Raw genomic sequence first — 27,688 nt, 5'->3', positions numbered from 1 at the left:
TTATTCGGAACACTATGGTCCTAATAAAGTTCCTGATGTGGTCTTCTGCTGTTGTAGCCCATCCACCTCAAGGTTCAATATGTTGTGCATTCTGAGATGCTATTCTGCTCATTACAATTGTACAGAGTGGTTATCTGAGTTACCTTAGCCTTTCTTTCAGCTCGAACAAGTCTGGTCATTCTCCGTTGACCCCTCTCATAAACAAGGCATTTCCATCCGCAGAACTGCCGCTCACTGGATGTTTTTTTGTTTTTGGCACCATTCAGAGTATATTCTAGAGACTGTTGTGTGTGAAAATCCTATCAGCAGTTACAGAAATACTCAAACCAGCCCGTCTGGCACCAACAATCATACCACGGTTGAAACACAAATTTTCCCCCATTGTGATGGTTGATGTGAACATTAACTGAAGCTCCTGACCCATATCTGCATGCTTTTATACGTTGCACTGCTGCCTCACGATTGGCTGATTAGATAATTGCATGAATAAGTAGGTGTACAGGTGTTTCTAATAAAGTACTCAGTAAGTGTATTTCAAATGTTACCACCACACATTTTAAGGAATGCTTACGGATCTTAAATTTGAACATCTATAGCAAGCGTCCTGAATCTATTTAGGGTGAATACAGGTAGTAGGAATATTTTCCTTTCTTTTTCCTCTGTAAAATGCAGTAGAGATTTTCGTATCATGGTACTATTTTATAAAATTTTAAAACACTATACATGTATTTTAAAACAACAGCAATGACAATTGATCAAAAAAGTGTCCAACTTTACCTGTATTCACCCTACTCTACTTTGTAACTCTTGGAATGGTCATTCAGTGCTCTCGTGGAGCGGAAAGAAAACCACTAAAACCACTTTCATTTCTTTTACTACTGTCTTACAGTTTATCAGGTACAGTTTGGAGAAGAAATTAAGCGAGTTGGTAAGGATTTCCAATTATATAAATTGTTGACAGAGGCGAGTGGGAGTGGGAAGAAGTAAAGAGGAGGAACTGAGAGGGACAGCGGATCATCAGGAGTAACGGATATGGAGGGTGTGACACGTGAACCACCAGCGCCACTGTGAAAATACCACTATTAAAATATTTTATATCAGAGCCTCGCTCTGTTTAACCTTTCAATGGTGGAGAGGCGAATCAGTTTGATACAGATAATCAAACAGTAACGGGGCTGCGGTTCACATAAAAGGCCCTCAGGCATGTTTGGAAGTTGACTCCTTATCTAGAAGAAAAGAACATTCGGCTGAAATGTTAAACAAAGGTCTTTAAACTCTCAGAGAGATGATGCAGTATATATTCATAGATTACCCTTGCAGAGAAGAAGAACTGTTATTACAGTTGTTGCACTTGAATGGGGATATTCCTCTTAGAAGGGAGGACAGTGTGCATTTTTTAAACTTTTCAGGAGCAAAAGTTGTAGCTGCAGACACAAATGAAAGACAGCCAGAGAGGCGTTTCGGCACCATCTCACGACAATGTGCCATGGTCAAGCAGGCCCATGAGAAACTATAGCAAAATAGTATGGCCACTATTCCTTCTATAGAACTCATAAACACTGCCACAATAAATAACGCTTCTCTGGTATTCACTTAGACCAGATATTACGGTCCTAACAAATTAGGTCTGGATCTTTTGGATTTGGATGAGACTGACACTTCTATTAAAGGCAGACACTAGTATTTAACCATTAAAGTCAGTGGTATAAACATGATTATCTCTTGCCTTCAAACGCTATTTATGTAAAGCACTGATAGAGAGAGTTGCTGCTAATTTAAAGGACCTGCAAAGCATTGGGCTGATAGTTAGTCTGGTATGCATAATCTGTCTTTATTCACTCTGGACAAATTTGATGTTAAAAACTCCCCCTTGGTTTGCATCTGACAGTGCTGTATGAATTGATTTGCTATTATGTGAACATTAATTATTTGTCCTTTGTTTATGATTGTTATATGAGAATGTAGAGAATGCTGCTATGTAGCAATGCCAAGCTTTTTTATTCTCTTTTGACTCTCAATATATTTCTCCATTATACCTTTTATTTATTTGTATTTTTAAACTGAAGAGGCCATGTGGATTAATAAAAAACTCACATCCATCAATGAAAAAAAGGATCTACGATTAAAACCTTAAAAGAGGTAAAAAAATAAATAAAATGAAGTAAACCTGAATCATTCTTTTACTGTTTACAGTTTGTAAACCTACTGCATTGATTCAGCTTAGGCTGGATTTGTTTGAAGTCAGTGTTTGAGTGCTACGGTATGTTACTTGATTATAATAAAAATTGCTGCTTTTTTGTTTCATGTTTAGGATTTGGAGAGACTTAACAAAGAGTTAGTCACGTTCAAAATGTCATCGGTCTGCAAACCTGGAGAGGAGCATTTACAAAACAGCTTCAGCTACTGCAGCAGAGACTTCTTGTGGTAGAATTTCTTTACAATCTTTAAAAATAAAAGGTGATACTAGGATGTCTATAAATGTAATATGTTTTTGTTTTGTTTTAGGAAACAGAGCTTAACAAGAAACTGAGAAACGAAACTGCCACAGAGAGGGCTGAGAAGCAGGTAAGCCCCTTTGATGTTGTCTACCTATATTTTCATGTATTGACTGCTTTTACCTGTTTGTGCACAATTTAGTGTGTGTGTGTGTGTGTGTCAGAAGGTATTGAGATCCCTCCACCACACTCAGCATTTGCTGCAGACACAAACAGAAGCTCTTAGCTGAACAGAGCAGGAGGTCTGCACACTCAGAGCGGAATATCAGGTCATCTACTCCCGCAATATTACACACAACATAATTATAGATCTATTCAGTAATTTGCAAAGGATGCAAAGTACATCAAATTAATTTAATTTAATTTAATATTTATCATTTTATAGTGTTGAATACAGCTAGACACATAGACCTCAATTATTAGTGCTGTCAGTCGATTAAAATTTGTAATCGCGATTAATCGCATAATTATTCGCAGTTAATTGCAGATTGGAAAGTGCTGAAATTTGACTCTAAACGTACTTCTTTTTAAAATGTTAAAATGTATTTATTTCCTTCTTAGGAAAGAAAACAAAACATATGTAACATTATAATGCTTTATTAACATTTTCCAAACAAAGCCTTCCACGAACAAAGATAGAAATGCACTAAAATAGCACCAATTCAAGAAATATTAAACGTTTCCCAAAGTATAAGTTGTAGTTTGACTAATTGAAAGAACTAGTCCCCTCGTAGGTTGCATATTCATTGCAATGGGCATTAAATCTCTTAAACTCTCATCCTCCACAATATTAATCAGCAGCAAAAATGTCTCATTCTGCGTTTTGGTGATAGTTAAGACTTGGCATGCTTCTGAGGTAATTAAAATACGCCTCACTTAGGCTGAAAAATACTTGATATCTGCCACAAGTACCATCTAGGCTTGTTTTGTACAATAAATAGCATTAAGAGCTCCTTTCCCCATCACTTTATCACTGACACTGAATCACTGCTGTGTGTGTGTTTGTAGTGTGTGCGTCAGTGTAATGCCTCCAGGCGGACACATCGCAAAGGTTCCGCCCTTTCAACCAGTTTTATGCTGGTTCATGCTGTATTAACAGTAAATATGTTAATTACAATGAAGAGAAATTAATGCGTTAAACTTTTTTAATTAATCGCATATGTTATCGTGTTATTTTGGACAGATCTAATTAAAATACAATTCGTAGTGTCCAGCGGATAAACACATTTTAGAACAATGTAGTCCAACATGAAATTATTTAAACATGAGTATTCATGACATTAAACAGAAATCTGTTTACTATTTCCAGATATTTCTTTTGTTTAACTTCCTTAAAGTGATAATCTTAGCAAGGCATACATATTCAGAAATAAACCAGTCAACTGCTGCTCATAAAGTTGATGAAATAAACTGATTATCACTTTTGCACATTTAAAACACAAGAAGTGTGACTTAATAATCCTCCCTGGCTTTTATTCCCCCCATACTTCTATTTAATTAACTTAGTCATTCACTGATTAAAACCATTATTAACATGACAAAAGCCAACTGATTTGTATTAGCCTGTATTGAATCCTTTGTCTAGGTTAAATACAAAATTATTATTGCATTCAAAATTTTCTGGGTGATTAATTTCATTGCAAGTCATTACAACAGAACATGAATTAAACCAAGAGAGACTAAAGAAAAAAATTACAGCTTTGCTTATCTAAGAGACGAGTACCAAAATTCTAAACTCACTTGGGAAAAAGATCTCAGATATTCATCACTATAAGAGTCAGAATTGTCTTTCACTTTTTTTTTCCAAATTATTATCAAACTATTTGTGTTAAATTTTCAAATGAAAAAGGATTTTTGTTCAATCAGAAGTGAACTTTGCTTGTCTTGCACAGATGCTGCTACAACAGGAGACAATTGAGGCGGATCAGGTAGAGCTCATAAAGCCAAAGACATTCATAACTCTGAGGTGGGGTGATTTCGTTTCATTCCAGAAACAGTAATTGTTGTAGCTTGGAAATTATACATACTGTAGCTATGGATAAATAGGTCTAGACTTGGACATTTGTTGGCTGGTTTGTTTGCAAATCACCATTTTGAAGAGGTTTGATAATATTTGTGTCAAGTGGAATTGTGTCATTGACTTACTGTATAATCTAACTGTAATATTTTGTTACACGTTGGCTTAAAAGATAAAAAAAAAGCCAAAACAAAGGAAATTCAATAAGCACTCCAGTTAGTGAAATTAACCTTAAGTTAGGCAGTCTCCATAGAGATGTGCCTACAGAATTTTAGGAACATCTAATTAGTCCTCGTAATAAATGTGAACCATCAAGTCACCCTGTTAAAGCCATTCCAGGTAAGAAGGAATGCAAAGTTATCTTTCCCAGCCAAGCTTGGCGCCACTAAATCTAATATTTTTATGTAGAGTGATGTGAAGTGCAGGGAGGTGGTTACTGGTTTGACAGAGTTACTATCAAGAAAGCTTACCTGTACTTCTCATTTTTCTCTCATAATGATGCCTACATTTAATTTCCCTGCAGATGAAAGCACTACTGAGTGTCAGAGGGCCATAAAAGATGGCTGTTCTTATGATGAAAACAAGGAACTTAACATTCCAATGCAGGCAGATGGAGTAGTACCTGTACAATCACCACTGGAAGGACCAGATATTTTGGATTCAAATGTGTCTGGTAAGATCTCAAGACCCGAAGAGTCAATTCCATGACAAGCCAGCTGTCAAAATTGTGTGCCAAAACAAAAACTGGTGTCGGTGAAACTGAGCCAGTCTGCAACACAATTGATAAAGAATACCCCTCAAACCAAGCCCGAAGTGACACAGACAGCTGTCTTACCGAGCTATCAAGGCCTGAAACCAGGTCTGTTTATGGGGTAGACGATGACCCTTTGGCTTTGGAACCGAAAGATAGAGCGCTTGAGCAGAGTCTGTGTATCCCTGAAGTGACTGAATCCCAGACATCAGATAAACACATAGACAGCCAAGGATATGCTACATCTCAGAACACAGAGTTAAAGAAATCAAGGACCTGACTGCCACACCTGAAATTTTACACAGTCTTTCATGAAATTAAAGTCAGGCAAATCCAGAAAGACTTTCAGAGGACAAAAACTCAAATTCAGATCCAACAGTTTGCGACAAAACACCTTTAACAGAGGGGCTGATTGCAAAACCACCAGCGCATGCCATAAAACCGTACACCAGATTCCGGAAAACACTCTTGATAGAGCTTTTCCAAGTGCCACAACACCTTTAGATTCACGCCTTAATGAGTCCAAAAATCAGCTCTCACCACCTGAATTGATCTGTGCACCTTCACAAATCTGGGTTTCCCAAGCGGAGGCCTCATCTGAAACCGGCATTTATGATGGGGTGAATGAGGTGGAATCTAAATAGTTACTTCTAGTTGCTGGCACCCAGGAATTATCTTCTCAGACCACTTTAATAGCTGCCTTTGGCTCAGTGGAGGCCATATCAGAAAATAATGATCAAAAAGATGATGATTGTACATTTTCTTCATCTACACAAACATTGAAAGCTCAACAGGGTGAAGTGGCTCTTTCTTCTGAAGAAGTATCTGCACATTCCCAGATCACAAACCAAGACCAAGTTCCCTATCTGTCACTCACTCGACGTTGGTGTCGATGTAGTGACACTAGGGGTCACTCATGGGAGCCCGAGACACCTCTGGTCTTTGATAAAAGGCCAATGAAAATTGGCGAGTGGTATTTGCATGCCACTCCCCCGGACATACGGGTATAAAAGGAGCTGGTATACAACCACTCATTCAGATTTTCTCTTCGGAGCTGAACGGTCATGCTCATTGAGCTGAATATTACTGTTCATTCACCTCTGCTGGATCTGACGGCGCATTTCAGCGGCTTCTCCCTCCTCTGCACTGGTGCACTGCAGAGAACGCCCCTGGGCACTTCGGCAGAAAAACTAGAGTGTATATTTTCTGAAAGAGCATTTTTCCCCTCTAAAAGAGTATATATTTCTCTAAAAGAGCGCACACACGGAACGTCTTTTTAAAGACGCGTCTTTTTAAAGATGCTTTTCCGATTATGTGTTATTCCTGGTTGCGCTCGTTATCTCTCACCTTCTGACGGTCACGATCACTGTCTTTCGTGTCTGGGCACTGCTCACGCGGAGACAGCGTTCGTGGATGGTCATGTTCTCATTGCGAGAATATGTCCATGACAACGTTGCGGTCACGATCCCCGGATCCCCAGAGGCTCCCGCCTCAGTCCTTTTACCCACGGGTATGAGGCCAGCGCGGCTAGCACTGGGGGCGATTTAGGGACCCCAGTGGGACCGCCTCCGCCGGGTATCCCCCCGCGGACCTCCCATTCCCCAGCACGCTCGTCTGCCCCGATCGGGCTTCCGGGTGAGTCCGCCGGCTCGTCTCACGGCGAGTTCAACCTCTTATCCGGAGCCCGCGAAAGTGATGAGCTCTTGAGCGCAGCATCGGAGAGCGGGCTCGTCCAGTCGGAAGCCTCAGCTGGGCTCCTCCCTTCGGGGTCGATTGCCCAGTCACAGGCTGACGCGGAGATGACGACATGCTTTCCCGGGCAGCCGCTAGCGTCGGCTAGAGTGGATCTCACTGCTCTTCCCTGAACCCTCGCGGCTCGGTGATTGGTTCCTGGGCTCGCAGCGCTGCTCAAAGCCACGCCCCGCCCCGCCCCCATTCCTTTCTTCCCGGAAGTGCATGAAGAGCTGACAAGGTCGCGGGAGGCACTTTTTACTGCCCGGTCCTGATCTTTTCAGCTTCCCCGCCCTCACTACCCTCGATGGTTGGGCGGCCAAGGGCTATTCGGCAATCCCCCAGTGGATAAAGGTGCTCGCGGTGCACCTATGCCCGCAGAGCACCGCCACCTGGCACGTAATGCTTACGTCGTCTCTGACAGCCAAGGCCTACGGTGCTGCTGGACAAGCCACCTCCGCCCTGCACGCCATGGCTCTCCTGCAAGTCCGCCAAGGCGCTAAAGGAACTGCACGAGGGTAGTTCTGCCCCGGGATTGATGCAGGAACTGCGCTCAGCGACCGACCTCACTCTCCGAGCAACGGAGGTCACGGCGTGGTCTCTCGGGCGGACGATGGCCACACTAGTGGTCCAGGAGTGCCACCTTTGGCTCAACCTGGTCGAGATGGGTGAGGCCGACAGGACACAATTCCTTGCTGCCCCCATTTCCCAGGCGGGCCTATTCGGCGACACCGTCGAGGACTTTGCCCAGCAGTTTTCGATGGTAGAACAGTAGATGGATGCTAGCCAGCATATCCTGCCCCGGCGCGGCTCAAGATCCCACACCCTGTCTACTCATCGCCAATGGCGTCCCCCTGCGGTGACTGCACCGGCTCCACTGCAGCCCGCCCCTTCGGCCCGGCCCCGGCGTGGAGCCCACCGCAGGAAGCAGACGCCACCCGTCTCGCGGCCGCCCAGAACCCGTGAAAGGCTTCAAAGCGCCCTTGAGATGGGTGACCCAGGGATAACGAAACCCGCTACTCTGGAGCTGGTAACCAGATCTCCATCTTTTTGTTACCTTCTTGCATTTAATTGTGCTGCATGCCCAAGTGGCTGCAGTACTCAAGAGCTCAGCAAGAGCGGTTTCCTTGTTCCCTGGGTCACGTATCCGGTGTGTACGGCCGTCATCACGACCACCGTCCACCACTCTATTTGGAAGGTTTGGTGCTCCAGCGGCGGTCTCCCGTCCCTGAGCTCCCAGCTGTGGCACAAATCCGCCCCCGATGTAACAGTCTCCACGGGTCATGAGGACAGGCCTCTTCCTCCCCCATCCCAGGCTGTTCCGGGGGTGGTCACAAGGAGCCAGGTAAGTGCTTCGATGTCCTTAGACTCAGCACAGCCATGACGTGGTGTGGCACCTCGAGCTCCGCCCCGCCGCGAGGTCCCACCTGCCGGTACATCCGATGACGTTGTCCCTTTGGTCCCCCTTGAGCGGAACTTGGACGCATGGCTTGCGCTTTCCAATCTGTCGCGACTCGGCTGCGCGATTCACTTCGCCGGGCATCCGCTCAAGTTCAGTGGTGTCCACTTCACCTTGGTGAAAGACGAAAACGCTGCTACCTTGCGCGGAGATCGCTACCTTCCTACGGAAGGGCGCGATAGAACCTGTCCCTCCAGCCGAGATGAAGAAGGGGTTTTTCAGCCCCTACTTCATTGTACCGAAAAAAGGCAGTGGGTTGAGGCCAATCTTGGACTTGTGAGTTCTGAACTAGGCTTTACACAGACTCTCGTTCAAGATGCTGATGCAAAAACGCATTCTGGCGAGCGTCCGGCATCAAGATTGGTTCGCGGCGGTAGACCTGAAGGATGTGTACTTCTATGCCTCGATGGTTTGGAGTTGGACTCAGTGTCCTTGATGGCACGCCTTACGAACGAGCATGCCCAGTCAGTGTTGGCCTGTTTGAAGGCATTCAAACAGGGAACAGCGGTTCCACGGAAACTTTTTCAGAGGCTCCTGGGGCATATGGCATCCTCGGCAGTGGCCACCCCGCTCGGGTTGATGCATATGAGGCCGCTTCAGCACTGGCTCCAGACTCGAGTCCCGAGACGGGCATGGTGCCACAGGACACACCGTGTGGCCATTACGTCAGTCTGTCACCGTCTTTTCAGCCCTTGGACCGACCTCTCATTCCTACGGGCAGGTGTTCCTCTAGAACTGGTCCCCAGGCACGTTGTTGTCATGACAGATGCCTCCAAAACGGGCTGGGGCGCTGTTTGCAATAGGCACGCAGCCGCTGGCCTCTGGACGGGTCCGCGACTGCATTGGCACATCAACTGCCTCAAGTTGTTGGCAATTCTGCTCGCCCTGCAGAGGTTTCGGCCGTTGATCCAGGGCAAGCACGTGTTAGTTCAGACAGACAACACGACAACGGTAGCATATGTCAACCGCCAAGGTGGTTTGCGCTCTCGTTGTATGTCACAACTCGCCCGCCGTCTCCTCCTCTGGAGTCAGCAGCACTTCAAGTCTCTGCAAGCCACTCACATCCCGGGCAACCTCAACACTACTGCGGACGTGCTTTCACAACAGGTTACCCTCAGGTGGTCCAGCTGATTTGGAGTCGATTCAACAGGCACAGGTGCACCTGTTTGCCTCCCAAGGATCCTCCCTACTGCCCGCTCTGGTATGCCCTGACCGAGGCTCCCCTCGGCATAGATGTGCTGGCACACAGCTGGCCCCCTGGCCTGCGCAAATATGCGTTTCCCTCAGTGAGCCTGCTTGCACAGACCCTGTGCAAGGTCAGGGAGGACGAGGAGCAGGTCGTCTTGGTAGCACCCTACAGGCCCACCCAGATGTGATTCTCGGACCTCATGCTCCTCGCGACAGCTCCCCCGTGGCGAATTCCCTTGAGGAAGGTCCTTCTTTCTCAGGGACGGGGCACCCTCTGGCACCCGCAACCAGACCTGGACGGGATGCGGAAGACCTAAACTGTCTCCCACCTGCGGTGGTAGACACGATCACTCAGGCTAGGGCCCCCTCTACGAGGCGCCTGTATGCCTTTAAGTGGCGTCTGTTCGCTAAGTGGTGTTCTTCCCGTCGGGAAGACCCCAGAGATGCACAGTCGGATCAGTGCTTTCCTTCCTGCAAGAGAGGTTGGAAGGGAGGCTGTCCCCTTCCACCTTGAAGGTGTACGTTGCTGCCATAGCAGCACACCACCACGCAGTCGACGGTAAGTCCTTAGGGAAGCACGACCTGATCATCAGGTTCCTAAGAGGCGTCAGGAGGCTGAATCCCTCCAGACCGCACCTCGTTCCCTCATCGGACCTCTGTAGTTCTTCAGGGTCTACAGAGAGCCCCCTTTGAGCCTTTGCAGTCAGCCGAGCTTAAAGCACTCTCCTTGAAGACTGCCCTCCTGACTGCGCTCACTTCCATCAAGAGGGTAGGTGACCTGCTAGTGTTCTCTGTCAGCGAAACGTGCCTGGAGTTCGGTCCAGGTTACTCTCACGTGATCCTGAGACCCTGACCGGGCTATGTGCCCAAGGTTCCCACCACCCCTTTAGGGACCAGGTGGTGAACCTGCAAGCACTGCCCCAGGAGGAGGCAGACCCAGCTCTGTCGTCACTGTGTCCGGTGCGTGCTTTACGCATCTATTTGGATCGCACGCAGAGCTTTAGAATCTCTGAGCAGCTCTTTGTCTGCTTTGGTGCACAGCGGGAAGGAAATGCTGTCTCCAAGCAGAGGATCACCCACTGGCTCATTGACGCCATAACTATGGCATATGTCGCCTAGGACATGCCGCCCCAGGTAGGGCTACCAGCCATTCTACCAGGGGTGTAACGGCTCCCTGGGCCCTGGCCAGGGGTGCCTCTCTAACAGACATTTGCAGAGCAGCGGGCTGGGCAAAACCCAACACCTGTGCAAGGTTCTACAACCTCCGGGTGGAACCGATTTCGTTCCAGGTAGTGGCACGCAACACAAGCGGATAAGCCTGGGATAGCTGGCTGGGTGTATCGCTTGCACATAGCGCCTTCCACCTCCCTTGGAGCTGAAGACGTGCATCATTAATTCCCAGTAGTGTTCACAAACTTTGTTCCCTGGTTGACTTCCTCCGAGCTCTGTGGCAGTCGAGTTTTCGGAGAGACTTGCTGCCGGCCCAGTACACGCGCTAACTAAGAGCCCTGTTCTGGGGTAGGTGCTCCGCATGTGGCGGTTCCCTGTAAGGCTAACCCCATGCGATCTATATCTTCTGCTAGTTCGTTTCCCTGCTGGCAAACTGCATCTTCCTTGGGCAGAGCCCCTCTGCCCCAGTCTCCATGTTTGTAGTAACTCCTCCCCCATTTCTACCTTGAAGGCTCTCCACATGGTTGGAAAGACCATGTGACGTATTCTTCCACTTAAATATCCCCCCCTCTCTTTGGGCGAGGTGTGGTCTCCGCAGTGTCTTCCCCTTGGGAGGGACACCCCCCGACTAGACCTGGTGGCCCAGTCGGATAATCCCCCTTCTTATTTAGGGAGTGGAAAAAGAGAAGGGGAAAAGAGGCCACGGCTGGGTTAAGCCTGTCTCTATCTTTGGGTAGTCGACTTGTCCCCAAAAAGGGCCATTTGACACTCATAACTATGTTGGGGGAGGTTACGTGTTGACCTGGTGTGCTGGCTATGAGGCACACAGCAAGTCTGCCCACCACACACCGCCAGTTCACGTAACATAGTTCAGCCTTGTGGCGTTTTGAATAGGGACCCCTAGTGTCACTACATCGACACCAACGTCAAGTGAGTGACAGATAGGGAACGTCATGGTTACTGGTGTAACCTCCGTTCCCTGATGGAGGGAACGAGACGTTGTGTCCCTCCTGCCACAACACTGAACTACCCGCTGAAATGGCCGGACCTTATATCGGCTCCTCAGCATAAAACCTGAATGAGTGGTTGCATGCCAGCTCCTTTTATACCCGTATGTCCGGGGGAGTGGCATGCAAATACCACTCGCCAATTTTTATTGGCCTTTTATCAAAGACCAGAGGTGTCTCGGGCTCCCAAGAGTGACCCCTAGTGTCACTACATCAACACCAACATCTCGTTCCCTCCATCAGGGAACGGAGGTTACACCAGTAACCATGACGATCCTTCCTCTACTGATGGGCTTCCAAAAGCAAATGATCAATCAGATGTTGACCAGAAGTGCATTTCATTGGTAGATGCTTCAAACCGTGTTGGTAATAAGGGATTTCGGTCATCCTTTACATGTGGCACATTTATGAAAGGGAAAAAAGTCCCAAAACGAGAAAGTGCAGACAGTGAAGTAGATATTTCAGTGGTCAGCAGAAATGGCCAGCTCAACATGACCCTAACATCAACACCCGCAAAATCTGAACAAAGGTCATCTGGATTTCATGAGCTTGTTTCTCCGTTCTGTGTCCATCTCTTTATAAAAGATAAACTAACAAAAAGAGGCAGGTTTTGTAATGTATTTATCATGTAATAACAAGAACCAGCATCTCACCAAAAAAATTATGAAATCTTAAATCACTGGGCCATGGCAATCATTTCTTTTTTTCAGTTTAACTTTTACAGTCATGATGAAGACTCCTGACAGGTGGGACACTCCCAGCAAGCGTCACCACCAAAAGATCGATTGCAGAGGAGAGTGGAATGCAATCATGCAGTCTATTTCTGAAATTTTAGCAGAGAAAGTAAGTGTCAAAACGCAGGCCAGCAAAGAATCTAGTAAGTTAACATAAGAGGCATACGCTGCAGCACACGCTGAGTGCCTAAAGACAGAATAGCATTCTTCTCAATTAAATGTTGATAGAAAACAGCAGGAAAAAGTCTCAGAGTGTATTAATCACAGAGATGTAGCGCAACTCCGAAGGGAGCAAAGAGGCTAATATGGAATAAACCAGAGGTCGTCTTGGAGTCCATTGTTTTCTGTAACATGGTAGTACATTTATCAGTATCTTGTTCTCCAGTCACAAGAAACTTTTTTATTTGATTATTTTAAATTAAATGTATCAAAATAGCTTTTAATATTTTATAAGTTAAGTCAAGTTTTTGTCACCAAGGATTATAATTTGATCCAAAAGCAAAACAAATTGAAAACTCTCATAAAACTAGGCATTTGTTCAGATTTTAAATAGAAGAATTACTTAAAGGGATAGTTCACCCAAAAATGAAAATTTTCATCATTTACTCACCCTCATGCCATCTCAGATGTGTATGACTTTCTTTCTTCTGCTGAACACAAATGAAGATTTTTAGAATAATATCTCAGCTCTGTAGGTCGTCTTTGGTTTTTAATGGGAATGACAATGAGGGTGTGAGGTATAGACTAACCATCTCTTCAATGGCACAAACGGTGTAAAACGGTATAAAGCTCCTTGATCACATCTGATTTTCCACAACTCATGTTGTCTGGAGTTCTTTGTATCCTGAATGTTCTTGGACAGATATTTTATCAATGCTTTGTCCGCGTAACGATCCAAAAACACTTTAAAATGCAGTACAGCCCACTGAAGAGACTGTAAGTCTATCCCTCACAGCCTTATTGTCATTCCCATTAAAAATTGTCAAGGATCAAAGATGGCTGGGGGCCTGGGTAGCTCATCTGGTATTTACGCTGACTACCACCCCTGGAGTCGTGAGTTCGAATCCAGGGCTTGCTGAGTGACTAAAGCCAGGCCTCCTAAGCAACCAAATTGGCCCAGTTGCTAGGGAGGGTAGAGTCACATGGGGTAACCTCCTCGTAGTCGCTATAATGTGTGGTTCTCGCTCTCGGTGGGGCACGTGGTGAGTTGTGCATGGATGCCGCGGAGAATAGCGTGAATCCTTAACACATGCTACATCTCCGCAGTAATGCACTCAACATGCCACGTGATAAGATGCGCGGATTGACCGTCTCAGACGCAGAGGCAACTGAGATCCGTCCTCCGCCACCCGGATTGAGGCGAGTCACTACGCCACCATGAGGACTTAGAGCACATTGGGAATTGGGCATTCCAAATTGGGGAGAAAAAGAGGAGAAAAAAAATGTCAAAGATGGCGCTAGCGAGAATAAGGTCTATGCAAGTGAATGGTGGCTAGACCTTTGAAGCTCCAAAAATCACATAAAGGAAACATAGAAGTAATCCATATGACTCCAGTGGTTAAAACCATATCGTGAGTAGCAATATGAAAGGTGTGGGTGAGAAACAGATCAATATTTAAGTCATTTTTTACTCTAAATCTCCACTTTTACTGTCAGATGTGAAAGTGAAAGTGGAGATTTAAAGTAAAGATTTCCTTTATGTGATTTTTCCTTTATGTGATTTTTGGAGCTTCGAAGGTCTGGCCACCATTCACTTGCACTGTATGGAGCTGAGATATTCTTTTAATTTTTTAAATCATTGTTTGTGTTCAGCAGAAGAAAGTAAGTCATTCACATCTTGGATGGCATGAGGGTGAGTAAATGATGAGAGAATTTTAATATTTGGGTGAGCTTCCTGTCAGTTTAAATGATTTTTCATTTTCTGAGTTTTTTGTGCATTAACGGAATAGTTCACCCCAAAATTTTTATTCTGTCATCATATACTCATTCTCTTTTGTTCAAAACAAGTATGCCTTTCTTCAGTGGAAGGAGATGTTTGGCAGAATAATAGCCTAAGTCGCCATTCACTTTAATCTTTTTGTTTCCATGGTAAAAAGAAAGTCACATGGGTTTGGAACAACATGAAGTTGAGTAAATGATCTATCCCCATTATAGCTTATCTGTTGAGTTAAAATGATGGGATTAGACCAAATATGGTGGACTTCACTTCCATCAGAATTAAATCAATGTAGAGTGTCATGGCATTTTTATGACCCATTTTGTTTTCTCGCAGGAGAATCAAGTTCTTATCTCCTTCAGCTCGACTCTGAGTGATAGCCCAGCCTCTTCTTCTGTGGGTAATGGGCTGTGAAAAGACTGCACTCCTACTGTTACTCCTCCCAAACTCCAGAGCGTGGAGAAAGGGACCCGATATGTGGCCAAAAGGGGTACACCTATTTCTGAAGGAAAAGAGGAACGGAAGCCATCTGACATAATGACCCAAATTGCAAAAATCTAAGAATTTATGTCATCAGAGGGTTTAACACATCGAAAGAGATGCAAAATAGACTGAAATGCTTAATTTTTTAAATAATTTCCAGTGGCATACATTCTGTGCCATAGCCATATTGGTACTCAGTTTGAAATGTGTTAGTATGTGTTTGTTAAGATATATTTAATTTCTGACACTCCGTACAAATAGATACACTATATAAACTATATTTGTGTTAATTGTTAATATATTTTCAGATTAGATAATTGAGTACATTTTTATTATTTCAAGCAACATTTTCTTAAAAAACATTAAATGTTTGCATCTGTTGATGCATGTATAGTGTTAGCCTATTGCTGAAAAGGGAAAGTGCTACACATAAAACCTGTTAATTACATTGTACAAGCTAATTAACACTCATTACTCCCAGGCTTGCCTGCCCATTCCTCAGAGGGCATTTAATGGCCAAACATTTCTAATTTACATTTGGAACACAAACTGTGGCCAACTATAACTTGAGATAATTAGAATGCACAAGTAAGAAGAATCAATTAGCTCATATTAAGCCAAATTAACAAATGCAATGAGTCTCCCATTAAGTTTATGTCCTCAGTAAATAGGCTATAGGGACCATGTGGACACATGTTAGGGCGATACAGATGAAAAATTAAATGTGTTGCATATGGTGACACTAGTCACAGAGTGGATACTTGGGCTTGAGATTCACATTGATAGTTTTTTTTAAGCAGTTAATTCATAGCTTTCGTAAAATTTGCCTGAGATTCATAAAGAAGTACAATTAAACTTGGACTTTTTTAAATTCGATTTTTTCCCTGCATCTTATAAACAAAGCACATGCATTAAACTGCTATATGCTATAATGCTACCTGAAGGGATAGTTCACCAAAAATAACAACTATGTCATCATTCACTTACTCTCATGTTGTTCCAAATATGTATTTCTTCCGTAGAACACAAAAAACAATAGGAAGAATGTTAGCCTCAGTCACAGTTCACTTTTGCATCTTTTGTCCATACGTTAAAAGTGAATGGTGACTGAGGCTATCATTCTACCAACATCTCCTTTGGAAGAATGGGGTGATATTAGATTTTATTATATTTTTGATTGAACTATCCCTTTAACTGAACATAGCCCATGCAGTGATGATATTAAGCTGTATTTTTTATAAGCTATATTTTTAGTGAAATTAACCAGCTGAGTTTTCTATCTCAAATTAAACGCTTTAAAGAGCCTCACAAAAACATTTTGCCTCAAGAGTACTAAAATCACCCAGCAGAAAGGAAATGCGCACCTCTTGATTATAGCACAAGGTCCCTCAGAGGTTCACCTTAATACACTTACTCATTATTAATATGTCAAAATGTTAATGTCCTCGTAAAAAAAATCTTATGCATTCCAGCCACTGTGCCAGCTGTACTGACCCTTATCCTTTGAGGGAGTGGGCAATATGGAGAGCGTAATTTTAATACACACTCTGGATTATGAAGTGGCAATCCTTTGAAACAGTCAATTACACTTGAGTGCGGGAGGACCCAAGTGTTAATTACTAGTCGGTTTTATATAGTGTGTAAATACAGAGCCTGCTGACATTCACATTCCATCACTGTGTCCTGACTGCCACAGCAAATTAGCCTGACCCATCTGGGTGTACACTGCTAGGCCCCAATGTGTTCATTTAACTTTAGAATAACATTCACCACAAACAAGGATAAGGGTACAGGATGTGGGAGCCCAACTCTGTATATGGGGGTTGTAGTTGCTACGAATAGGTCTTTGGGCTTAATTTATCTACCCTTTTATAAAAAGGATTTAGAAGACGGAAATACACAGCCATGCAAAGACAAACACTGTAACTACATATTAAGTCAAAAGTGACTTGTGACCAAAATCTTGTCTCTTATGATCTGACAGATGGGTTTGGCTCAGCTATACTCAGATTCAGAGAAAACTGAATGCCCTGTTTAAAGACCTCTTATAAGACCTTTTATAAAATTTATAAGCTACACAATTCTGCCTTTAAACTGTCCAAAAGTTGGCCCCATTTACTTCCATTGTAAGTGCCTCACTGTAACCTCGATTTTTGCTTTTTTCAAAGAAAAAGAGGGACGAATTGAATTATGTTGATTGAGCTTAACTTGTTTTGAACCCAGAATATTCCTTTAAGCGCAGTGATGGACTACACAATTCGTGCAAAATCAGTGATTGCACCTGCTCGTGGGATCCCCAAACTGCAAATGCAAGGACTTAGTTTGGACTTTGCGTTGAGAATAGATGTGGTGCTCAGACATCTTGCGCCTCTTCATTTACATGGACCTTCCATATTTCTTTGTAAATACACCCACAGTTTCCTGGCATAAAACCAGTGCAAACACTTACACCCATGGCCAGTTGCCTGTTGCCCAGGTGCAAATATTGCACTTATAGTATATGTAGTGCTCTCGTGAAAATTGGATAAGACGTAGCGCACAGTCGTATCACATAGCCCTGTGCCTAACGTGAGTAAATTTTTCTCAGGTTTAGTGTTGGCATAGTTACTGTTTTGCCTTTGTAGGTAATTACAGCCTTGGGTGACTGAGGTGTGCCCCAAACCAGGCACGTGGATGTATAACTGTTTACCTCTTTTTGTAAGCCCACAACCCACCGACCCCTCCCCCCTTTCTTTCTTTCTTTTTTTAACAGTGCACTCCTGCTCTCCCTCTAGTCGTGAATCACCTCCGCTTTGGCCTTCTCATCTTACCTCTCATTGAGGGACGAGAAGATAATCCCTGCCTGCCCACTACTGTTAAGGGTCAACACAGTTTAAAGTTCACCATCCACATCATTTATATGGACTTAAATTAGCCCAAATGCAATGTTCTGACTGTTCATCTCTCTTTCAAGCAGTTGTTAATCTTATTGTTGTACTACGTTCTCTGTACAAATCCACTGAGAAATAGGAAAGTTAAGGTAATGCTCAGCGGATGGCTGTTTTGATTGAATTATACCCCTCAAGGACCACCATGGCGGCCCCATACGTTTTTAATTCTGAAGAGGCAAGAAGTGATCACATGGGTACACAGTACTCCCCATACGTGGAGTACGTCATCCCCGCCTATATATCTCTTCAGCCAGCAATGTACACATCTTAAAGGATGAGCTGTTTCGGGTGGGCGGGGGGTGATTTGGAGCCCTATCTTAACCCTCATGCCGTTCTGCATTAGCTGTGTCCCTATTGAGGTGTCAGCCCATAAGTCTTACTCAGTGGGATGTCTCAGGCAGATGATGGAGAGCACTTCTTCACTCCAGGGGGATCTTGTAAAACTTGCATGCCCCAGTCTCTACTCCCAGTCTGACCTCCTCCTCGACATGGTCTCTCTTCATGCTAAATCAGAACTTGTGAATGACACGCTAGATCCATTAAGCAACAAATGTATTTGGTTACTACTTTTAAAGGGTCAGGATATTGCAGGTGTCTTCTTGGTTGAAGTACTACTGTCAAACTCATAAAAGTTTTGTGGTTGTAATGTTTATCAATGTAAACTTCCCAATCAAGTTAGGTGTTGGAATAAATACTAAAAATAAAGATTTAATGTGTCTTTATAGTAACAGTTGGTAAAAGGTTACAAAGTAGTCGTAGTCTTTCCCGACATTGCTTATCAATTTCCTACTGATCCTGAACATTATATTTCACTGCTACACTATGTGTAGAAATGGCATAACCTACTGCCATTTATTCATTAGTTTAATTGATCATTCCTGAAATACATTATGCAAACATTTTTTTTTTATTTTCTTTTTTTATCATAGACCACTTATTCTCTCAAAAATAAATAAATATATCCAAAGGTAGGCTCTATGTCATGCTGTAATGCAGTTTTAAAATGAACAGAAATTACTTCAGCTTCTTCTTCAAAAAAAAAAAAAAAAAAAAAAAAAAACAATTCCAAAAAACTATAAAAAGCTCAGTGGTCAACATTTCATGTTGTTAAGTTGCCTTTTTTTACTATAGAGATTTATTATTATTATTATTTATTACAGATTTCGTAGTCCATGTTCAACACAGTATTTGGCAGTTTATCCCTTGAGGAGTACTGGCAAATTTGGTTTTACCTTTGTCAACATTTAAGCTTCAGTCCTCTTTATTTCACTCATATTGCTTTTGATATTTAAGTGGCAGAGTGTGTCTGTAACCCAGAGAGAAAATAGATACGGATACCTCCCCCTCAGTGAGGGTTCAATGATGTGCACCATTACTTTCAGTCAGCGACCCTTAACTGCTCCTCAGTGATGAGCTAAGCTTCTCAATTGTTCTCTCTCTCTCTCTCTCTCTCTCTCTCTCTCTCTCTCTCTCTCTCTCTCTCTCTCTCTCTCTCTATCTCTCCCACACACAAACACACACTCACACATACCCTATACAGTATATGGTATAAATAGCATATTTCTGTATTATGATTTTTTTCAGAGCAATTGCAGCCTCTCATTTAGCTCAAAAGCAAACATTTTATCCACTAAATTATTCTACAAATTAATACTTATTCACTCTTATTTGCTTGAATAATTGAAGACATCTTTCTTATTAAAATTGTATTAAATGTGACCTTAGTTACAGTATGTGATGGTGTAAAAATTATGTTTGATTAGTGCACCAATGATAATCAGTGTAATCCAAGAAAGGAAAATCCGCAGCTTATCTTTAATTTCAACACTCAGAATCACACAACATCATAACCTCATGAGAACTCATAATAATTCGTACAAGATGGTCGTAAGATATCATACAACTTATGCAAAGATATTACTTTTATTCCCATAAAGACCAACCAATCAACAAACCAAATTTAAAATGTATACAATATAGTCATCGGATGTTAGCTATTTTAGGAAAGGAAACATCAGTGAACAAATTTATGTCGATAACCTGTCTCGTTCCAAGCCATGTTGTTTTATTTCTTCCATGGTACACAAAAGTTTTATTAAAATCATGGTTAGATTTAGGGTTTGGGTGGGGTTAGAGTTAATGGTTTAGGTTTGGGATTAAACTTCATAAGAATAGTAAAAAATCATATGAATGCTCATTCAAAACCATGAGGGTTCCCTTTCTTCCATGGTACACAAAAGTGATTGTCTTGTTAAAATCATGGTTAGGTTTAGGGTTTGGGTAAGGGGTTAGACTTTATGTTTAGGTTTGGGTTAGGGGTTAAACCGAAGCCTTTCTAGCAAGTCAGTCAACTGGCGTCCACCTTGGAACTCTCTCAGGAAGCTATTTCCAGTCATGAAAGTGCAGCTCCTACTTAAATGGGGGAACACTGAAATCTCAAAAAAGGTTGGTCAAGATTATGTTCAAATAACATATTTCAAATCAGCAGTAAAATCTGACAACACTGGAATCATATATTGTGCTTCTTTACCTCAGTTTACGCAACAAAACAACAACAGGTTTCCCGGATTGTATCGCTAATGTGCTTGCTCGCTCTCTAGTAGATTGACAGGCGATTTCTGTATCTAAAAGCTGATTGGCTCTTTTACCTGTAAGGCGGGTCTTCCTTTCTACATCCATTGACCGTTGGGCATTCCAATTTCTCCCATTTAAAGTGGCCTGTCTCTGCTACATAGTCTCTGGTTAAACTTAGGAAAAATCTTAACATTGATAGTTGGTTTGTTTATTTTTCTCAATGGGAGTAAGATTGTAATGTTTTTGAATGTGCCAACTTGTACGATTTTGCCATCTCGTACTATTGTCATGACATGTCCTGTCATAAGACTGGGTTGGAATAACCAGCTAGCACAAGGCTCGCCTCAGAAAATGAACTGTCATTATGCAGGTATCACCTATTATGCGCTATTAGTCATCATGCCAACAATACATTCACATTTTACTCATAGCTTACTGTAGTGGGTTTAAAAAACTATTCACTGTTTAAGTTTGTCTGGCAGCTCCTTTATCAAACAATGCAAACTGATTTGTTCCCAAAGAAGGCTTGTTTGGCATTTGGCATTCCACATAGTAAATATCTTGTTTATTTTTCTAATAACCAATCTCCCCCTCAAATACAAATGAAGGAGTGATTTTTGCATCTATTTTCTTTAACTCTATTTTTACCATAACTCTGTTCAATGCTTTTAGCACAATGAATTATAATTAATCTGTAAATCAGCCTCCTAGATTTTCAGTGGGAAGTACAGATGTGTATTTATCCCCTACTGGTAGATTAATGACCACTGGTGCAACCTTATGACCTGTCAGATTACGGGAAAAATGAGCTCAAAGGTCATCAGATTCAGATCAGTTCCATTCTATTGGTGCCACTGCCTCCAATTTTAGATAATTCCTAAACAAAAACGGAAGCAGACAAATTTAATTTCTTATTATGTTATCACCCGAATTGCATTTGCAATTACATTTTATGACTTCCTCAAACTCTCAGACTGTGTCTCGGGACTGTTGTTGGGGCATTCACCCTTCATATGCTCTTTAAAGGGACAGTTCACTTAAAAATGAAAATTCTGTTATCATTCACCCACCCTCATGTTGTTCCAAACCCATATGACTTTCATGACTATTTCCTTAACATTTTGTGTTCCATAGAAGAAACAGTCATATGGGTTTGGAACAACATGAGCATGAGTAAACAGAGTTTTCTTTTTTTGGGTGAAATATCGCTTTAATGAAAAGGTAAACATTTACGAAAAATTATGCTTTATTTGCAGACGTTTAACGATTCATTTTGCTAAAGGTAAATCGCTAATGAGCTCTTACACAACCGTCAGAAACACGTTGCAGTTGCATCATTAATTATCAAATGAGGAATGTGCAGGCCGTTTCATCTTAATCTCGAAAGCAAGGGCCACAGCACAGCTGGAATTCAGATGATTTAGCTGGCTTTGACTTAATCAGTCTTAGAAGCATTACAATGGCAGTGCACAATGATGGATCACTTTCTAGTCAGTGAGGAGTGTTTATATAGTGTGCTTTCACTGACTTGCTCACCCTGTTGAGCGGCTATAAGAAAATGATTCTATTGGTTATGTTTTAGGGCTTTCTCTATATATGAGAACACATTTTATCGGCTCTGATCATGTGGTGATAGATAAAGAGAGAAAAATTCATTTATTTATGGTCACCAAAATAAACATGCCTTGGTGAGAAACAATACAGAACCAAACAATACAGCTATTCAGAATGCAGTGGCTCTAAACATTTTACAGTATATCATACTTGCAAACGTATAAATGTAATTGCATTAGATAATAAAATATCAAAGCAAGTAGTATCTGCAAAAAATTATGCTACTTTTCTAAGAACTAACTTCCATTTTTCTGAGCCATTTTCAATTACTTTTAAGCAATTGGTATCAAGATGATTTTTAGTGGATCTATGTCAGAAGTCAGTCCCCCACAAGTTCACACAGGTATCCTTTAGAGTCACTAAATGTGTAGTTCATCACATTAACCCTCAAAATAAAATATATTTTGATATATTCTGATGTTTTATTTTTCAGATATCAAAGTGATAATGCAACAAATCAGGACAAATCTAGAACATAATTCTAGAAAGTGAATTACTTTCACACTGAAATTTCATGAGATGCAATTGGCTGTCAAAAACATACTGAGCACACATAACACATAATATACACATAACTTACACATAAGTATTTTCTCAGGCACTTATTTGAGTCTAAAAAGATGCAAAGACTTACATAATTTCAGTAGTACACTCAAATGACAATAGTCATATCATACTGTTCATGTGTTACACTTGCTATAGTTTACTTCAGTGTTGTTTCTTCATCAAATAGCAATGTCAAATATAAATCAAGTCAATCACTGAAACAACAGCGCCACTTTGAGTAAGAAATAGCATGTATAATATGTATGTGTACCCGCAAATGGATAGATAATTCACAATTTTTGTATGTATTTATTTGTATGAACATAGTACTAATTTCTCTTGTAATAAACAAATAAATATATATCCTGTGATAGTAAACTTATCTAGATATGATATAATCATAAAAAATTATAATTTATGGTAGTGCAAAAAAAAAAAAAAAAAACCCAGACAGTATTATATACCTAATGACCCTATACACATCTGGTGCTTAAACCATTATAAAAAAAAAATGTTTATTATTATTTATTTTATTTATTTATTTTTTGCAATTGTAGCATTTTTTTGTGTTACACTATTTATAAGAGATAGATTGAGGAATACTAAAGAGGTGTGGGCACAACTCCAAAAAATAGAGGAGGTACAGGGGTTGAAATGAGGTCCCGGGTCTTTAAAGACCCGAGGTATGTATTTAAGGTTAAACCATGGACATGTTCCCCCCTCCAAAAAAAAAAAAAAAAACTTTAGACTTCATTTTGCACAATATACTACTTTGCTTAGAAAGTTTCCTTGCTATTGAAAAAAATAATGCCACTTGTTTTTTCACCCTTAAATCTAATACAATTACATTCAAACATTTTCAAGTGTCCAAATACTTACTGGGGCACTGTATTTATAGTAAAGTAATTTAATTCATCAATAGCAGATTAGAAACACTAAGCATGATCTAACACAAATTAGCTGTTTTTTTTTATTTTTTATATATATATATATATATAAAGTTTCATGTTTTTATTGCCAATTAGTGTGAAAGTCTTCCGCAAAATGATAACACTGAAAACAGTCTTCCCTGTGGAAAGCCCCTTATCCTGACCAGCCCATGAACCCGTACACAGTCAGAGATATCTCTCTGTAGTAACTGTACTCTTGTAAGTTTGTTGCCAAATGATCTGGCATGAAAGGATTTGCGAGCTTCTCAATGCCAAACTCTGCTGTTAGCATTTTTAATTGCTGACCAATAAAAATGGCCTAATGTGTTGTGCACTTGTGGATATAAAACAGAATGTCTTTTCAAATAATGGTTAGACAGTAGCATGTGCGTGCAAAACCTATACACAAACAAACATTGTACGAAGTGGTATCGCGATCTAGCTGAGTCACGGACTCAAAAACATCTCAACGTTGACCACAATCAACACAAATGCCTGACACCCACAACAAACTCGTCCTTGGCTATATTCAGTTTAAACACTGTTGCGCTTTTGACTTTTTTTTTTTTTTTTTTTTTTAACAAAACAATTTATTATTTCCAGATTTTGATCCCTTCTCTGTAACAAGGCTGACATGTTGCTCAGTTCAGTGCTTATGATTTGGCAGCAGATAAGCACTTTGTAGTGATTTGTAGACCTGGTATTCAAGTTCTACTAAACTGATGCCGTGGCACTCAAACATAGAGATACTATCTTTGAAGAAATGTCCCAACATAATTTTTACTCTCTCCTGGAGCCTGGCCAGCCCCTGTAAAGTTTTCTCTCCCCATAAACTTAAGTGGAGACTGAAAAATTTCATCCCCAAAGATTGATAGTGTGAGCTTAGTATATAGAACTCTCTGCTTTTATTAAACAAGGAGTCCTTTCTCTCTAAGTGTTCCATTGTGTGCTATTTGTAGAGCAAAAGACTTCACATGTCTCCCATCCAAAACTATCACCCTACATTTAGAACAATAGTATATATAGCACATAATGAATAAGAGCAATTTATAACAGAGCTTTGACTGGAGGTTCTGCAAGTCAAAGGGGTTTGCGCATTTGTTAAAGCCCCACTGAGTTCTAATTAAATCAAATGTTTGATGTTTTGCTTTTCTTTGTCCACACATGTTCAAGGTTGTTCCAGTGTGAGCATACCAAAATGAATTAATAAATGGCCTTGCAGCTGGCGGTACCACTCTGGCTGATACCCTCACTGGCTGATCTCTCCAAGAGTCTCTTTGTTTAGGTAACGTTGGACAGTTTCCCGCATCCATTTAAATGCTGAATTTCTCTGCATTCAGACTTTTTAAAGGCAAGCCACTGTTTTAAATACCTCAGTGGATCTCAGATAATTCTCTGGCTCAGGCTTTGTGTAGCACAGCAAGGCCAAGATCCAGTTAAATTTGCTCTGAAAACGGGACACTTAAAATTAAGAGTTCTCAAGAGTTTTCGATTATAAACGTCTTGAAAACATGCTGATTCCAACTAAAGATCGCTTAACACTTTGTACACTGATCTCAAAAAAGCTCAAATGGCACTATGGTTCTGTCTCAAACATTGTGCCTCACTTAAGTTTAAGGCCACTTGTCTGTGTTTGTATTGACCTGTTTCAGTTACGTCACTTTTTCCCCGCAGCCGCCATTTATGTGACCATCAGCGGGAGAAAGTAATGGTGGTCAATTGAAAAACACCCGTAAAGCGATGTCAAGAAAAACATCAAAAATAGCTTTTGATCCATGCCAAATCACAGGAAAGGTGTATACAGGTCTCAAGTCAGTGCAAATATTGCCAAATTTTACTGTCAAAGAACATTATATTGTTTCCACGATTTACCTCCGAATGCCAGCGACTATGATGTGTGACCGGTGAGTATACCGTGAACATCTCTCATTCAGAAGTTACACGTTTTCGTCTTGTTTTCTGCTCTGATTTGGACACAATACTACAAAACGTCAGTGATGATCCTGTCTGTATGAATGTAAGAGCTGCTTTTAATTAATGAAGAATACACGGAAAGCAACCGAGGCATATTAATGAATATGACAAATGTTTACATTGTAGTCAGGTGGTGTAAAGCCTGTTCTTTATAATCTCATAATGTGTAGTTTGTTGATTAACTTTAGTATATATACATTAAATATTTAGGACTGTATATTGACATTTATAGTGCTTTTTTACTTATTACAATGTGTTACAATTATGACATACCTTTAAACAGTCTGGGTGCGATGAATAACATCGTCCTATAGCCTATATGCATTTCCAGTTTAATTGTATCCGACTCGATGATGTTATAAATATAATTGACATGTGTACAGATAACTGATATGTCTGAATAAATGAGCAAAGACCCAGAAGTGTTTTTATCCCTGCTCTCTCCCTTCATTGCTGCTTAACTTTGGAAGAATGAAGCCGTGTCATTTAAAAAAGAAAACTTTATTGAACGAAAAATAACATTTTGGCTCTGGTAAGTAAACAGCAGTATCACTTTATCAGAAACAAAAATTTTGCAGACTTTTGTCACATCTCACAGCGCAGCACATTGAAAGTATATGGAATTTGGTCACAAACATGGCAGTGCGGTCATACTGTGACGTCACATGAAACAGGTCAATTGGGAACTTTAACAGTACTTAACTCAAAGAATGTTCCGTGTTCAATAGAACAACGCTCTATTGACAGTATCTGGTATTTCTGGCATAATGTTGTTTGTCACAGAAAATTATTTCAACTTGTCCCCCCCCCTCCCTTTTTTCATAGTGACTTAGGTGTAAATAGCACCTGCCACACAGCATGGCTATTTACACTCCAATAGTCTAGTGGAAACACAGAAATTAAAGAAAAACTGCACCCCAAATATCGCTGAAGTGGCATGGGGTGTAACGGCAGTGTTGATGTGCTTTTTTCTTGCAGACGACCCAGGTTCGATTGCGTCTTTTGTCCCACTTTTTCTCATCCTGTTTCCTGTCTACACTCTTAATATTTCCATTAACACTACTTAGAATAATACATATAAATGAATATAAAAAATGAATTATTTCCTTGCAGTGGTTTGATTATGGTGATGGTCAGGGAGTTGAATCGGTCGGGGAAAATGAATCATGGTTTTACTATAGGTAGTAACCATGTTTTTTGGCGCAAGCCATAGTTTTAATGCAATTAAGCATGGTGCTACTACAGTAATATGGTGTTAATACAGTAACCATGTTTAATTTTGTGGTTACTATGATTTTACTATAAAATACCATGGTGATACTCTGGATATTGTTGTAAAACCATGGTTAATTTTTGTATGGGAAGGTTAGGTTTAGGAGCAGTGTTATTATAGTTAATGAAAACTGAAATTATTTAACTAAAATAAAAATAAAAACTGAAATTATTGGAAAAAATTAAACTAAAGTTGGACACTTTTGGAAATTTTCCATTCCAAACACGCATAACCTAACATTATACTTTTCAAGAAAGCTTAGGATGTCTTCTGTCATGATCCTGCCATTTTTATCTTGTTTTATTCTTGTTGTGGCAGGGCCCTGACAGTTTCCTCCACCCAACTCTTAGGTTGTCCCATGTGCTTGTGTTTTCTTCTCTCCCTTGTGTTTCCCCTGGTGCTGCTCAGCAGTGCAATCAGCATTGCCGTGGCATCGCTGATTAGCGTTGCTTGTGTTGATGGACAGCACCTGGTTTCATTCCTTCCTTCCCCTTATATTCTCTCCTTTGTATTGTCTTCCTGGTCAGATAGTTTTTGTTTTGTTCAGTCTTTAGACTAGTCATGTCGTTTCTTGTCTAGTTTGCCCAGTTGGTTTGTTTTTTCTCTTCCTGTTATTTTAGTTTAGTGAGAGTATTGTTTCCTGTTTTGTCCAGTTTTCTAGTCGGTTTGTTCCTAGTTTATTTTGTTATCTATTTTTTTCTCCCTTGTGAGAGTTTTGTTTGTATTTTTTTGGGTTTGTTTTGTTTTAATAAAACACCTTTCATTGCCATCCTACATCTTGGGTCCTTCCTCCAAAACCTTGACAAAATGATCCGACCAACTTTGGACCCAGCGTAGGCCTGAAAGGTGTTTTATTGAGTCCAGCTTCGGCCCTTGG

At 41.3% G+C, this 27,688-nt stretch overlaps 1 protein-coding gene and 1 long non-coding RNA gene across 9 annotated transcripts in view; one reads left to right on the top strand and one right to left on the bottom strand.

Moving 5' to 3' along the window:
- Nucleotides 1–13,480, bottom strand: part of LOC127435628 (T-complex protein 11-like protein 1) — a 32,573-nt gene extending 19,093 nt beyond the window's left edge. The window contains exon 1 of the mRNA XM_051689225.1: nucleotides 13,163–13,480. Within this exon, the coding sequence (XP_051545185.1) occupies nucleotides 13,163–13,168 (6 nt within the window). The 5' untranslated portion in view covers nucleotides 13,169–13,480. The remainder of the gene's footprint in view (nucleotides 1–13,162) is intronic.
- Nucleotides 1–18,827, top strand: part of LOC127435634 (uncharacterized) — a 41,430-nt gene extending 22,603 nt beyond the window's left edge. For 5 of the 8 annotated variants that reach the window (XR_007896261.1, XR_007896266.1, XR_007896262.1 and 2 more), the window contains 8 exons: nucleotides 890–2,139; nucleotides 2,312–2,424; nucleotides 2,506–2,565; nucleotides 2,660–2,764; nucleotides 4,388–4,461; nucleotides 5,036–5,185; nucleotides 12,529–12,661; nucleotides 14,825–18,827. This is a non-coding gene — a long non-coding RNA (uncharacterized LOC127435634). The remainder of the gene's footprint in view (nucleotides 1–889; nucleotides 2,140–2,311; nucleotides 2,425–2,505; nucleotides 2,566–2,659; nucleotides 2,765–4,387; nucleotides 4,462–5,035; nucleotides 5,186–12,528; nucleotides 12,662–14,824) is intronic. The other 3 variants (XR_007896260.1, XR_007896265.1, XR_007896267.1) reach the window with 3 other exon arrangements.
- Nucleotides 18,828–27,688: the final 8,861 nt, after the last annotated feature.

Source organism: Myxocyprinus asiaticus, chromosome 46 (genome assembly GCF_019703515.2).
Source record: "Myxocyprinus asiaticus isolate MX2 ecotype Aquarium Trade chromosome 46, UBuf_Myxa_2, whole genome shotgun sequence".
Lineage (NCBI taxonomy): Eukaryota > Metazoa > Chordata > Actinopteri > Cypriniformes > Catostomidae > Myxocyprinus > Myxocyprinus asiaticus.
Note: the sequence above shows the minus strand (reverse complement) of the source record. Positions and strands in the feature narration are given on the sequence as shown.